This window comes from Drosophila albomicans, chromosome 3, assembly GCF_009650485.2.
Source record: "Drosophila albomicans strain 15112-1751.03 chromosome 3, ASM965048v2, whole genome shotgun sequence".
NCBI classification, from domain to species: Eukaryota; Metazoa; Arthropoda; class Insecta; order Diptera; family Drosophilidae; genus Drosophila; species Drosophila albomicans.
In genome coordinates, this window is record NC_047629.2 from 47,003,611 (window position 1) to 47,020,130 (window position 16,520).

The 16,520-nt window shown below is 36.8% G+C and overlaps 2 protein-coding genes across 2 annotated transcripts; both read right to left on the reverse strand.

Annotated features, from left to right (window-relative positions):
• Positions 1–2,364: 2,364 nt before the first annotated feature.
• LOC117570866 (heat shock protein 27) lies at positions 2,365–3,288 on the reverse strand. The gene has a single exon (XM_034252758.2). It carries the CDS (start codon positions 3,099–3,101, stop codon positions 2,634–2,636), a length of 468 nt encoding a protein of 155 aa, XP_034108649.1. The 5' UTR covers positions 3,102–3,288; the 3' UTR covers positions 2,365–2,633.
• An 8,612-nt stretch (positions 3,289–11,900) lies between these two features.
• LOC117570865 (sex-determining region Y protein) lies at positions 11,901–13,089 on the reverse strand. Its single transcript, XM_052005328.1, has one exon. The coding sequence runs from the start codon at positions 12,685–12,687 to the stop codon at positions 11,905–11,907; it is 783 nt and encodes a 260-aa protein (XP_051861288.1). The 5' UTR covers positions 12,688–13,089; the 3' UTR covers positions 11,901–11,904.
• Between the last annotated feature and the right edge of the window lie 3,431 nt (positions 13,090–16,520).

Genomic DNA, 16,520 nt, shown 5'->3' on the forward strand with positions numbered 1-16,520 from the left:
TATTGTGCCAAATTTCCAAATATTACGCTTTTGAAATGATTATTATTGATTTGCGGGGGAAGATTGGAAACAAACTTGATCTGCGTGCAAACATAACAAGTGCTGTTGACATAAAATTATGTCTCTATCTCTTATAGTCTCTGAAATCTTGGAGTTCATACAGACGGACAGACAGACAGACGGACAGACAGACACGGCAATATCGTCTCGGCTGTTGACGATGATCAAAATTATACTTCAAAGGGTCAGAGATGACTCCTTCTGCCTGTTACATACATTTTAAAGAAGCACAACGTTATAATACCCTTCTACCCTATGCGTAGTGGGTATAAAAATATACTGAAAGATATATGCTGATCTTTTATGTTTATCATAAAGTAAATTAGCGCGAGAGTCGCGCACAAGTGTCGCCGTTGTCTTAGGGAGAGAACGATGAGGGACTATTTTTAAGATATATCATCATCATCATTCACAATGATAATTACTTCAGAGCAACGTTTCTCCTCTCTCTGTTCGCTGTGCGTGCTGCTTGCATTGAACTTGATCGAATGCATTCGAAATGCATTGTGAATGTGCAATGAGTTCTTCGCCCCCAACATGTCTAAAATATTACTCAAAATTAATAATCATTTGAAATTCGCAATTACATAAAGCGCATCAATCATTAAATCAAATAAGCCGCTAACAATTGTTTTATCTTGGCTATAACATGAGAATTACACACACAATACAGAGACAGAGACAGCGACAGCTAAATTGTTTTTAATTAAAACTAAATACGTTCTCGAATGGGGAATAAAAGTCGCGTAGGTGTGGTGAACTCGCGAGTCTTTTACTTATTTGGCTTTGCCACAAACATGTTTGCTTTTTGTCGCTATTTGTTGCGCTGCTACTTTTTATTATAAATTTTATACATACGAGTATATATAGTTAAGTAGCGCACAAAGAGTTGATGCGACCCATATAGGTGTAGCACACTACCCCCAGTCCCCAATCCCCAGTCCCCAATCCCCAATACCAGCCTCGATCATATAACAAATGAATTATCTACCCAGTGTGTTCAATAAAGTAAACAACGAATAGGGAGAGTCGATCTGCCAACCGATACCCTCTAATAAAGAATATTTTAAATAAAAATATACTGTAAAATAAGTTAGAATAATAAAATGTTTAAGTTCCTTAATGTAATTGTAAATTAATGGTAATCTAATTTGATAATCCAAATATATTACAAATATTTATAAAAAAAAATTTAAATACTTTTAAATGAATATTATAAAATTAGCTTCTTAGTGGACTGAAGCAAACTTTAATAAGATAAGTATATATTTCAATTATATACAACAAATAAAATATATGAAATAAGTTAGCTTCTTAAGTTAACTGTAAAATATTTTTTAAATAAACTAAATATCTTAACGATACAAAAAGATAAAATATATGAAATAAGTTTACCTTCTAATGAAATTATAAATTAACTGTAATCTAATTTGATAACAAAAAAGAAATAAATATGGAAAGTATACAATTTAAAAACTAAATAATCAAATAGTAAAATATTGTATTTCAAAAATAATATAAAATAAGTTAACTTCTTAATGTAATTATAAGATAACTGTAACAAAATGTAATAAGACAAACCTACACTACTAAACAAAGTAAATAAATAAATTTAGGAAACAAAAATAAAATCCAAAATTAAAAATATAAAAATTACAATTGTAAAATAAGTTAGCTCCTTACAGGGTATTGTAAACTATCTAAATTGCTTGGCGACTTTGTTTAGCTATCATTTGATTGACAAATTGTTTGTCGAATACCACACAAAACAATAAAATGTTTTAAGGTTACACATAGAATGAACTGGCTAAACAATGATTGACCCATTGACAGACAGCTGTGAGCAAAACTCGCGTCGCAGTCGCACACTTGAAATTGCGCGCGTTTTAAAACGCGCACAAAACGCGCCCAATCTGTGACTGTGGGTGTGCAAATGTTTTTTATTGAGCATTGTTTTTGCGAGCTGACCATTATGGTCAGCTGTCAGATGTATCTCTAGCGACTATTTGTGCGAGTTTTCTTGCAAAAAGTAAATAATAAAAAATACAATCTATGTAACGTGTAGGCTTCTGTGACGTTCTACGCGAAGTGTTCCAGATTCAGACTTGTTGTTTATTGCTCTATTTACATTTTAACTTTACCTTAGTTGGCAGTTGCGGAAATTGCTCAAGGGCATGCTCTCCGTATAGACAATGTAATCGCAGCTGTCTAAGAATCGCATGTGGAAATTTATGTTGACATTTTCCAAGGCGTCTGCTAAAGAGGGAAAATGTATTTTTGAGTGAAACTGAAACGAATTGTTGTCGTTTTTAATAAATTAAACTTTTTTGTTTTATTTAACTACAAAATGTTTTGGTTAATTACAGAAAAAAAGTCCAAAAGGGTATTCAGTTAATTCAAATGTAACTTAAATTAATTAAATTAATTTGTAAACAAATTGTAATTTCGAGTTTCGAGTGCTAAAATAAAAACAGAAACGCACAATAATGACTGATGCACTGGACTCCACCTGGACTCTGAATGACTAAATATGGCTGTGATTGCGACTTTGTTGTCTGTCGGTTGTGTTCTTGTTAGTTGTTCTTGATGCTCAGATACGAGGGTCCCACTTGACGGACATAGACGCTGCGCTCATTCGTCAGATACGGCGGACAGCGAACTGTGAGAATGCCATCGGAGGAGAGCTCGGATCGGACATCGTTGGGATAATATCCACGGGGCAAGACGAAACGTTTGACAATGTGTCGACCCACGAAACTGTCGCCATCGCGACGCTTCTCGTGCTTGGCTTCCACGACAACAGTGTCTCCCGTTGTCTTCACTGTGATTTCATAGGGCTTGAACTGATGCACATCGACGTTGGCCTCGAAGCCATCCTTGCCCACCACAACACGGCTAAGATCGGGTGCGGATCCGACACGCGAGAGTCGCTTCCAATAGGGCAAATCCCAGTCGGCAGCTAAATCCCAATCGCGCCACAAGCGACGACGATAATCCCAATAATCCCAATCCGTGTTGTTTGTAGCTGGTACTAAGGCCATCTTAAGGCTGTCTGTGATTGTGGTTTTCGTTTTCGTATTCGATTTACGTGGACGCAGGACGCAGCAACGCGTTTCGAATTGAATTTACAACGCTTTTCGACTTTTCCGTTTTCACCCGTTTCGATTCAGCGCGTTCTCTATGAAACGTCCGCACGCGATTTTAGCGCAAAGCCAATTAAGCTCGTCAGAGACACAACCAGCGCCTTTTATAGAACACAACTCACAGCTCACAGCTCAGCTCCCAAGCTCAACCTCAAGCTTCCCAGTGGGCTAATGACAACTGTGACGTAGCTGCCTGCTGTCTGTTGAGCTGGTGTTTATCTTGAAATTGTCGCCGCTTGTTTTGATGAGGCTGGGCTTGGTGGGTTGTGTTTATACCTGCTATCCATAGGTTAGAAGGGTATTATATAATTGTGTCTATGAAACGTATGTAAAGGCAGAAAGAAGCATCTCCGACTCTTGATCAACTATAAACGATACAGCGATGTCCGTCTGTCTGTCTATCCGTCCATCCGTATGAACACCTAGATCTCAGAGACTATAGGAGATAAAGATATAATTTTTTTAGAAAGCATTTATTTTGTTTGTACGCAGATCAAGTTGGTTTTAAAAGCTTGCCACGCCCACTTCCGCCCCTGAAAATCGACTAAAATCGAATAACGAACGTAATTTTGAAGCTATAATCTACTTACTATGGGACTTAGTTGCTTTGGTTGAAAATTTGGTATATTTAAAATGCAGTAGTATGTCAATATACCAAATATATATTTTTGGTATATTTTTAGTATTATTGCGGTATTAAGAAAAATACCTTGTTTTGCTTTGATTTCAAATTAGTAGAGCGTTTTTAGCCCTTGGTATATTTTTAGTATTTTTGTGGTATATTACGATTAATATCATGGTTTTTCTTTTATTCAAAATTGGTTATTGTATTGTATATTGTTAATATTTGTGTGGTATATTAATTTGGTATATTTTAAAATGAATACCGCAATGCTTAGTTTTTATTCACAATGTGTAGCGGGTATCTCAAAGTCGAGCATACCCAACTGCAGCTTTCTTACTTGGTTTGTTTTGCTTTGCTGTTGGCGGTGGGCCGAGAATCTCAATGACATTTCCTTAGAGGGGTGAACACAATGCTTCCGCGTATTGGAAAGCAATCAAAAGAAATATTTTCGCCGATCATCTGCACAATCCGTAGTACAAAAGTCACTCTCCCATAACAACTCATCTGATTTTTTTCAAGCTCAAAGTTCGCGCTCACTTTTTCAAGCGTTTACAAACTTAATTACGCAGCATTTCCGCTGCTGTTATTTTACTTATGAATAGTCGATTCACAAATATGTCTGGCCCAAGCTAAATTAACAAATTTCTTTAGCGGAAATCCGAAAATAAAATAAAATAAAATAAAATAAAATAAAATAAAATAAAATAAAATAAAATAAAACAAAACGTCTGAAAACAAACGTCGCATAATTCTTTTCACTTTTTGACCAAATTTGGCCTTTCGACTTTTAATGCGGATTTTCATTTTCAATTAACTCGAAACAGAGAACGAGATAGAGATAGAAAGATACAAAGATACAATATCTGCAGCATGTATTTCGGATTGAAACATTTGGTAGTCATAACAAAAGGCAATTTGTATACACGTAACATCGAGTTCTGTTCTGTTCTCTTGTCTGCTAAACGGCTTTTCGGCTATTGCCATCGATTTGCAGCAAAGATTAGCGACAACAAGCACAACAACAACAACAGCAACAACAACAATGACAACAGCGACACATGAAAGATTGGCATCGAATTCAGCTCATCGCGAACATAACATTTATGGGCCTGACCTACCCTTCCCCTTCTCCTTCCCCACTCTACCTTTCTCACTCTTCTTCAATCAGCGCCATGGCGACAAATGTGATGGGGTCGCATTTTTGTATGTGTGTGTGTTTGTGTGTGTGACCCAACCCCATTTATAATTGTATTTTATGCTGCTTCTCATGTTTTTGTTGTTCTTGTTGCTGCTGCTGTTATTATTGTCATTGTTCTTGCTTTAGTTGAGATAGATAGATTTTGCCAATGCCCGATAGTAATTACATTGACAACGCGACAATTTACTATGCGATGCTGTCTGCTGTGCTATGTGCCCTGTAACGAAGTGTTTGCTTCGATTGCAGAAGAGAACACACACACTTACAGCGCACTACAAACAAATTGATTTAGATGTTCATAGTATTGATCTGCAATAAGTAAGATATTCATTTTAATACCTAATCTCATTCTAAATTAATATAGTACTCTACATTAAAAACTAATTTCACATTATAATATCAAAAACCCACTTCATAAAGTATATCACAATACTCTTTGAAATTTATAGCAATTTTATATTACAACGTATTAATATTTTAAAACTTTCTTCACTGCCTCTAAATTATTGTTTTTACTCAAAAAGTTTCATATTATTATACTAGAGTTCAACATCACATCTCAGCTCTTACTCAAAAGATCAATAACGAATGTTTATGACTAACATCTTATTGTAGTACTTTTTATACTTTCTTCAGAGCCTCTAATCCATACATCAGTTATTGCTCAAATGTGCTGAAATGTATGTATTTGAAATAAGTGATATATTTATATTTATATATATATAATAATTAACTTCACATTGCAATACTTCAAAAATATGTATAGCTTAGTTCATATTATAGCTCCAAAATATAAATTACTAACTGTATATAAAAGAAACTCCAGACTACATTTCTCATAGCTTGTAACTCACAGATCAGTTCTTACATAAAAGGTGTCAATTCCATTAACCGACTGAAGAATTATAATTTAAAAATTATATTACTTTGCAACATTTAAAACTAAAACTATAACATTTATGACTATAACTATCTAAATATTTAACTGCATATTGTAATATACTAAATTACTTTCTATACAATATTTACGTCATAGCTACGGTCTTTCTCAGAAAATATTAATAATATTACTCCACAATACTTTCTTTAACAACTTGACAATCAAAGCCAAGTTCTCGCTCAAACGATGTATCTATTTGTAATAAGTAAATTATTCCTATTATTATTCTATACTCAATCTTTATTTATTATATTGCATTGTAAAACCTTCTTAGTATAATATTCTTCTTTAACTTTACATTACTCTACTTCCCACACAGTTTGTAAATCATACCTTATCTCTCATCCAAAAGCTGTTAATTCATTTCAAAGACTTCAAAATATGATTCAAAATATTTGTTTACAATCTTTCAATCAAGTACTTCTATTGTCATACTCTCTACTTGTATATAGCATTACATTACTTACTTTACTTTGTAAAATCTTCATATTTCATTACTCTATTCTAACTTCACATTACTCTACTTTCCTCACAGTTTGTAAATCATACCTTAGCTCTCACCTAAAAGCTGTCAATTCATTTTACAGACTGTCTGCCTTCGATGGCCGCTGCGGGACTTTAATTTATGGCCATCCACTCAAATTAGGAAGTAATGTTTGTGCGCTTGACACCCATTTGGGGAGAGGTAAATAAGTTTAGAGAAAATAATCAAAAATATAATTTATACCATCGACAGCAGCCGCATGAACTAAATTTAAAAGCGCAGCTATAAATACATTTTGGTGGCACGTTCGTTTAATGGGCTAATGTGCATTATTTATGCAGTGGAAATGAATAAAATAATGATGCCATGTTGTGCAGTGTAACCGTGAAATGCGCGCACACAGAATCTCGTTTGAAAATCAATGAAGTGCCGCAACAACAGCAGCAGCAACAACAATGCAAACTAGTGACAATAATGCAATGTAATTATAGCTAAACAATTTTATAAGCAGCAGCACAAAGCAATCGACTAATTTGTTTGATTTTATGGCAAAATCAAATCAAATGCGAAGTAAAACGACCCCAGCGAACAATTCCAAAGGGTGTGGGTCTCCACCCTCAGCACTTTCTTTACGATTGCACAAGACCTTGTGATATATTTGATGCGCTTGAATCTCTCAACTGATTTGCATAGATCGGACAGCCACCCACCTTTGGCCCTTTGGCCATATGGCAATTAAAAAACAAAAGGAATTGGAAACCAGATTGCAGCTGTTGACAATGCTTTTCCTCGGGTTCAATTCCTAAAAAGCAAAAGTGAATGCAACCTACAAAGTAGGTGTAGCTCTACTCTATTTGCTTGCAGCTAGTTTATTGCCACAAATGTTGGCTCATTTGCTCGCCACAAATTTGTCATCCAACGGGCAAAATGCCAGGGGCAAAACAACTCACCTCAGCCTCAGGCGAACATCTCGAAAGATTCTCAACCATTTGTTCGATTGGCGCAACATTCTACGTTTGTTGCTCGATTTTATGAGGCCGCGCGGCGCGTTGGACAAACACCTCCGCAAAAGACGCTAGTTTATTGGTCTCATAAAAAACTTAAATCATATTTTTTACATGTGACTTCGGTAGTGTAGTGTGTATCAAACTAAATGCTTATGCTTATGAAATGTTAAGTTCTGGCATGTTAGATGTCGACCCCAATGAAACAAATTAGCCAAACAGTGGCATAAAATCATTAATAAATGAAAAGGCAACACATTAATTTAAACAACATATATGCACAATTATTATGTATATGTGTAGCAGCTTAATAGAATTCGAAAACATTAACAAGTTATTCCAATTATAGTTTGCTGCTTTCATAATTTCTAAATTGCTCGCTCGGCAATTTCAAGCGGCCGCCTAAAAGTAGGCCATGTAAAATTAATAATTTCGCCAAATCACGTATACGCCGCGTGGTGTGCAGAGTTAATACGCAAAATTGTGTCAAACTAATTACCAGAAATCAATAAGCTACTTCTGCACAATATATATTTTGGCAGAAGCCTAGACTCAAGTTGAGTGCACAAAATAAATTGTGGCCAAGTCGCTTACTTAAGCTAGCAACCACACAAAAGGGCAACTTTTCCTACTTTCTGCCGGTGCAAGCGAACTGAGGCGAAACGCGTCAGCGTCACCGTCTCCGTCACCAGACGACACACTGGGCACAACGGGCAACACTGCAATGCGGTTGAAGACAGCCATGTTGGTGGCATGGTGCAACTTAAACTGTAATTGCCCGTGCAAAGAAGCGACCTCTACACAGCGTTCACCTCCCCCTCAACCAAAAGGGAAAGTAATAAAGTTACAGTGGAGTGTGATCGACTATGAGATATCTGGTATCCAAGTTCAATCAAATACCAAAATGAATATAGCAAAAAAATACCGAAATATATATTTGGTAATTCAATTTATTGTTAGAATATACCAAATTAATATACCGAAAAAATACTGAATCAATATACTGCTACTAATATCACATAAATTTTAAATAATAAATTATTTAAAAGAAAAAGAAATCTTAAACAATATTTGGTATATCAATATACTACCAACTATAAAATATACTAGTAAGTAATATAGTACAAATAAAGTCAAAGCAGTTCGAAATTATTGATAAGGTATTCTAAATTAATATATCAAAAGAAAAAATAATAAATATACTGAAATACCGAAAAGTATATTTGGTATATCAATATACTATTATCTTCAAAATATGCCAGTTTAAATAAAAACAAATAAACTCAAAGCAGCTCAGAGTTATTGGAAAAATATACCAAATGTGCATATAAAAAATACTGAAATACCGAAAAGTATACTTGGTATATCAATGTTCTACTACAATCCTTGAAATATACCAGATGGTATCTTAAACCACTGCAACTCAACTTATTGCACGTCGGTCTTGTTTTTAAAATATACCAAATAAATGTACCAAAAATACTGAAATATACTGTAACCCATAATTGATCAACATACCCATTACAATTACAACTATATTAGAAATATACCACATAATTTATTACTAAAATTAAATGCTTTAATATACCGAAAATTATATCGTGTATCGATATACAACTACTTTAAAATCAAAGAATACAAAATATACCAGATTTTTAGCCAAAGCCATAGACAGACATGGTTATACCGCTTGGACTGTTAATATATTTCTGAAAGGGTGAAAAAAGGTTGTGCCTACTTCTTTCGCCTTCGCACAAAATTAAAATACCCTTCCACCTCTTTAAGTAGCGAGTATAAAAAGGGCAACACACCACAGCAACAAGACGAGAAACACGAATAAAGTCAGCACGTAAAAAGTTTCAGTTCACTTTGGGAAGACAGCACAAAACACAGAACAGAGAACAGAAAACACGGAACACAACACGACAGAGAAATGAATAGAGTACGACGAGCCACGTTTCCTTTTGTCCATTCCGGTGCCTCTCTGGCACGCCCACAACGTATGCACTTGTTTGCATTTGAAAGATATATTTATAGGCGCAGTCAGAGTGGCCAAAGCAGAGCAGAGCAGAAGGGGGGAAGGGAAAACATGCCTGCTCTATTAGTCTATTTTTGTTGTGTACGCTGTGTGCTATTGAACCCAATAGAATTGCGATCCGCTTGAAATTGAAAGTAAAGCCGAAGCAGGTGCTCTTTGATGTTTGTTGGCAGCAAAGGAATTTCGCAAAAGGGAGAAAGAAGCTAAGCGAAGCGAGTGACAACTGCAGTTCATTTGGAATTCCGCAGACACATAGAAAAAACTGACACCTGAATCCTTGGCATATCCTTGGGGCCAGGATAAGCGTCGCAGCAGCAACCAGCTCATATGCATGCGAAAGGACAGTGGAAGGACATGCCATTTACTGTCCTCCTTTCTCAGTTGTTTTTTCGTTTCTTTTTAGCAAAAGGTCACAAACTTCCAAACAATCCATTGCGCATATTTTTGCTAATACTCCACTCTGTCTTTTCTTTGCTGTCTTGCACTTGAAATTTTTGAGTTGACGTTTGGAAAATTAATGCAAGTGTCAAGTTTTGGTAGAAGGACAAGCCAATTGTCCTTGCTAAAGTGTCTGTGGCTCAAGGCGAAATCTGTAAAAAGGGCAAACAAAATATGCGAAACATCGAGAGATATTTGTTACACTTTCATTTATTGAATTTCAAGTTAAATATGCATTCGATACGATACGATTTAGCTTTTTCTGTTTTTGTATTTGTTTTTTTAATGATATGCGTTGCGTTTCTAAAGTATGTTTCGTTACGAGTTGAGTGTGTGCTTAGAAGAGACGAGAGACAAAACGCTAATTTAACAATTAACATTAGCTTTGCTCTATTTCTACGTAGTATGAGAACAAGTTTAAAAACGTTATTTTTGTTTTTGTTTTTTTGTTATTTGCGCTACTTTTGTCATGTTTTGGGAGAGGAGTTCAATATTTCCAATATGATTGATATTGATTGACATCAAGTAACAACTAGATACGAAAGTTCGACTGTGTGTGAGTGTTAAATATGATTATTTTGTTGTCACTTATAAAGCTATGCGTGTAATTCTTTATTTCAAAAGACTCGATAGAGATATATCATATTAGTCTAATATGTTTCTATTAAACTCTGAAAGTGCAAAACGTGTAGCAACTTGAATTACTTTACTTTACTTTTACTTTTTATATATACTATATCAAATTCTGTCTTACTTTGTATTTGGTTTTTGTTTTTCGATTTTGCTAAAAACAACATTTAGAATACATTTAGAACACGGAAAATATTTGTAGAGTGTGTTGTTGTTGTTGTTGTTGTGTCAAATCAATCAAATTCATTAATTTTAACAAGTTTTAACAATTGCCTTTCTGCTCAATTCAATAACCGGGACAAGGTCTGTAAATATTATGAGTCCTCCTCAAATAGTTTTTCCCCGTTTCGGAAAACTAAAACTGAAACAGAAACAGAAGCTGAAATGAAAACAACGAAAAAAAAAAAACCAAACTCGCAGCCTTCGCTGACGTTGGCAAAACTTTTTCACATTTTGTTTGTTAGTTTTTCCTTTTTTACTAAAAACAAAAACGAGAAATAAAAAAGCAAAAAGTCCCTGTGTAGCTGCTTTAAAGTGTTTGCCTTAAACTTGCTGTGTGTACGATTATGTATATAGTATATATATATATATAGAAGTATATAAATATTTTCGATTTCTCTTTTTTGGTTTCGGTATCAAAAAATTCGTATAAAAAACGTTTTGCTTAACAAATTCTCTTTAGTTTCCGTATAAATTTGGTTTTTAAAAATTGTTTGCGATTATATTAATATTTTTGAATAATTTCACAAAAAATAATGTTCGGTGTGTTATTTATTTCAATTAGAATTCGTTGCTGCTGAAAAGCGGCTGTAGCTTTAGCTTGTTGCTTGTTGCTCTTTGCTTTTGTGTTTGTGTTGTGTGTGTGTTTTGCTTTTGGCTCTTTTAAAGTTGGCCACAAAATTGAGGCACGCAGCATTATGTAAATTTTGCGCACCGCTAAAACCAATATTAATGCTAATTTCTGTTGTTGTTGTTTAATGCGAGTGAGAGTCGCGTGTGCCACGCCTCCATTGCTCCTTACTAGTAGGTAATGCGACCGAGGCGTGTTGCGGGCAACGTTGTTGGCTCCGAGCTGGGCAACTCGCCGCAACGCTGCAGCCAGTTCCAAGCCTGGCTGCAGAGCACACCGACTCGGGCCAACATTCAGAAGCAGTTGTTGCGACGCTTCGCCGACGTCGACGCCGACAGCGAGGCCGAGGCCGAGGCTGCTGATGCCAATGTCGAGCCGCATGTGGACGCCATCGATGCCGATGCGATTGTTGTTGTTGCACTTGCTGTTGCTGTTCTTGCTGTTGTTGTTGTCGGTGCTGCTGCTGTCAATGCCGGCAACAACGCAGCCGCGTTCTATGATTTCTTTAGCTGCTCAGCCGCTCGACTGGAGCACTTTGAGCCACGCGATTTCTTGACGAGAAAACACGTAAGAAACTCTATGGGCGATGGTACCTTTTGCAAACTCTCCTCGGAGCTGGATTCCGTGGGCGTCTGATGGCTGCCAGCTCGAAGATTGCTGCACTTTGTGCGTCCACTTGCACTTGCCCCGCCGGCATCCATCTCCAGAGCATGTCGATAGTAATTCTTGCAGCATTTCTTCGAAAGATTATACATGCGCACAGTGCGATCGATGTTCTCGTCGTCCTCTTCCTCGCCTGCTTTCAGGTTGAGTCCCATGCCGCCTACGCCCACATCGTGCGAATTCGATTTAACCATGACCAAGTTGGCAGTATGTTCCTGTTGTTGTTGCTGCTGCTGATGTTGCTGCTGATGTTGCTGTTGTTGTTGCTGTTGTTGTTGTTGATGTTGCTGCTTGTGTTGATGCAGCTGTTGCAGCTGCTGTTCGCCTTCGAGCAACTGCTGCTGCTGCTGTCGCTTCTGCTCCTCATCCTCCTGCTCTTCCTCCAGATTATTCTGCGTATCATCGTAAAATTTGTAGCTGCGATAACGCGCATGTCGTCCCTGCCAATCACGGCCAGTCCAATCGGTGCTGGCGGGCAGCGACAGCTGAATTGTTGGCGTCCGATAATACTGTCGATGCGGATGGAAGCCCAGACCAAAGTCATCCATGTACGATTGCGTATGGATGTTGTCCAGCTCGTCGGCAACGCTCAGCAGAAAGGGAAGCGTCGACATGGTTTCCTTGTAGATTGTGCGTCGTATTTTGTCAACTCAACAAATGTGATTTGCTCTATTTAATATTCGTTATTGTTGTTTAATTTTTGCACTTTATTGTTTGCAATTGCAGAGTTTTGTGCACAGTTTATTTACAATTTTCAATTGCTGGCCTCGTTTGTTTTCACTAGCTGGCTGAAAATGTGTAAGTATCTCTGTATCTATGCTATCACACATACACTGACACATACACACACATAGAGGGAAATAGAGACACACACAGATACACAGTGAACTGCACTTGTTTGCTTTTTACTTTGCTTTTTGCATTTACTTTGCTTTTTCTTTACTTTCTGCACTTTCTGCACTCGGCCTCAGCTGTTTTGGAGCTGACTCCGCTCGCAAGCACTGCACGGACTCGAAACTCAAACAGAACTGAATTCAAACCGAAAAAGCTGAGCACGACGAAATGCAATTTGAGCGTTGCACGAATGCGATTATGTTGCTTCATCATCATCATCAACAACATGCGGGGCCAACTCCTTCGGCTCTCTCTCTCTCTCTCTCACTGACTTTCTCTCTCGGGCAGTCACGCGCCTTCAACGAACACAGAAATACCGATGACGATGTTGCCACGAAGTGCAGCAGCAACAACAGAACAGAAAGAAAAAAAACCCAAATAAAAATAGCAACCCCGAACCTTAACCCCTTCTCTTTGTATATGTTTTTGTTACCTGATTTGGGTCTACGCTCGGTTTATGTTTTGATTTCGCACAGCGCATGCAAAGCGCGTTCAACGCGGCGTATGCGTATTATTATTATTATGATATGCCTGCAGACAAAAGCATAAAAGGCACGGCTCGAGTCGTTGATTGCCTTGAATGTGAATATGTGTTGAGCACAATTTCTAGCGCCTTCTTCGCGCCACATAGATTCTCATTAGTTTACACACAGCACAGCACAGCACAGAAAGTGGCCTCCAGAAGTGCAGGCTGTGTGCATTGCGTCCTCGGTCTGACAGCTGCGAAGGACAACGATGCGCGATATGGCGATATGCGATGAGAGCACATCCGTTTGCTCAATAATTTATTTTTACAACGCAGTTGAATTTTTTCTTGGCAACTGCATTCTTGTGGAAAATCTCAATTTAATGCAGACTGATTAGCCAAGAATGCCAAGAATTTATCACTTTTCTATTACCTTCAGTTCATTTCATTGTTGGTCGATAATCTGGCACAAATGAAGTGCCTGCAATATTCAGTTTGGCATTCATTATTTAGCCACAAATCCCAAGCAATTGGCTTAGTTGAAGCTGAGAGCTAAAACCAGTTGAATGGGTCAAGCTCTGTAAAAGTAGTCAACATAGCCAGGCAGGCAATTATGTAGAATTGCTGTGCTGCAGGGCAACATGAAAAACTGTGGCAGAGTCACAACACAACACAGCACAACACATGTACACTCCTCATGTGTGTCCTGTGTCTGGCTGTGAGCTACACTTAAGCCTGTGGTGAGCGCCTGTCGTTTGTGCCGCTTATTGAGAGCAATAGACAAACAGACAGGCAGACGAACGGAGACAGACAGAGGAGAGGAAGCCGAGTGACAGAACGAGGCAACAATAGGAACAGAGGCAGCACATAAATCTTTTAGCACTCTATATGACACAGTTTTCAAAGGAAAAGAAGATGGGACTGCTGCAACGTCACGTTGCTCATCAATCGGTCGCTCACATTGGCCCTCAGTTTGCACACTGAGAAAAATGACCAGTCAAGAAGATTCATCTAAAAAAATGTAAAGACGAAATTATTAAAACTAAGAACATTAAACTAAACAAACTAATATAACGAAAAACTACTGAAATGTATACTACTACAATGAAAATATACCATATACTAAAAAATGCACTCGAAATAAATACAAAATAGTGCTGCATTGTTTTTAAAATAAACCGAATTAATATTGCCGAATTATTATTTGGTATATTGATGTACTACTACATCGAAAATATAACATGCTGTATAAAATACACTCCAAAGTGTATTGTTAAATTTTACCAAATTAATATGCCGAACAATTACTGAAATATACTGAAATGAATGTTTGGTATATTAATATACTACTACAGAGAAAGAATGTCATATAATATAAAAAACATTCCAAATATATCCAAAACAGTGCCGTGTTGCTCCCAAAAAATACAAATGTAATATACCGAAAAATATACTGAAATACACTGAAAATAATTTATTATATAGATGTAGTACTACAATGAAAATATATCATATTGTGTAAAATACACTCCAAATATATGCAAAACAGTGCAGTAGTATTGTTAGAATATACCGAATCAATAGGAATAGAAAATACCAAAACTTACACAAGAAATATACCAAAACTTACACAATTTACTACATTCAAAAAATAACATATACATATGTAGCTATTTATTAATTAAAAATTTAACTTTGAAAAATACTAAAATATACCGAATTTGGGTAACAACTAAAATAATACAAATATAGTATAAAATACCAAATATATGCAAAACAGTATTATTAAAATATGACCATTTGATAGAAATAGAAAAATATACGGATAGATTGGTAAAAAGATACCATTGGGTAAAAAAAATACCATATTGACAATTAAAGCAATTAACATATGTATGTCAACAGCAACCGTCCTTGCCATATAAAATTATTTCTGCACGATTCTTTGGTGAGTATTTCGTCAGTTCGTAAGTTCTCGAAATCAAGATGCATTCTCATACTTCATGATGTTAGCAGTATTTTTTCAGTGCAGTTGTATGTCTGCTGCAATGTCCATGCACCTTTGAGTGCCCCTTAGACGATGACAGCCAAGCGATAAGCGGTCGAGTCGAGTCTGAGCTGAGCTGAGTAGATGAGGCACTTTGAGCTCATGTTGATGTTGTGACCATGCCTGGCAGCCACAACAATAAGCATACGCCATGTTGCCCTCATTTGTTACTCGCTTGCCTTTTCATGCCGTTTAATCCATTTGATTGCAATTTAAAGCGGGTGGGCAAAAGAATACGCATACGCCCCAGTGTACAAGTTGCAAAGCATAATACAAATTAGAAATGCATTCCGAATCGCCAATAAACAAACTGAAAACTTCTACCAGCCCAATGTCCTTGTGCCAGTTGGCAATCGTTGAGCTCTTCGTCTGACTGACTGACTGACTGAACGAATGAGTGAATGACTGAGTGACTGACTCGCTGCCTGACATCACCACGTATCAAATTATCTATAAATTGCATTTGCCGGCGCACGCCATCATCGATGAGGAGGATATTTTTGCATACTCGGTATGTTTTCCTTGCCTTGCCTTGTGTCGTTCGTTTCGAGTTAGATTTGATTGTTTTTTATTGTGCGCCTGCCGTGTGAAATTTCATACTTCATTCATATCAAATGTCACACAGATTGCGATTTATACATTATAATCGCATAAATTCGAAGCACAAAACTGCCAAAAAGAAAAAAGAAAAGGTTTGTTTGTTGCTCTGGGTATTTACTCGAGATTTGAATTTAATTTTCAGGTCACACAAAAGAGGACACGTTGAGTGTGTGTGTGTGTGTGTGTGTAAGGATGTGCCAGTTGCTTTGCTTTGCTTGGTAGTCAAGTGACAAGCAAGGCATAAAAAATGCAATAAATATTTAAATTGCGATATCAACGAACTGCACGCAAATAAGAAACAGAAACTGCAACTGAAAACTGAAAACTGAAACTGGGTTCAGGGCCCTTCAAATAAAAAACTAGGCTAAATGTGGATAATGCTGCAAAATAATTGAAAGAAACGTAGGTGCAGCAAATGTTGCCAGCAACATTTTTAATTG

Bases quoted from the DNA above. Each gene is read 5' to 3' on its own strand.
- LOC117570865 (XM_052005328.1), bottom strand. From the start codon at position 12,687: ATGTCGACGCTTCCCTTTCTGCTGAGCGTTGCCGACGAGCTGGACAAC.
- LOC117570866 (XM_034252758.2), bottom strand. From the start codon at position 3,101: ATGGCCTTAGTACCAGCTACAAACAACACGGATTGGGATTATTGGGAT.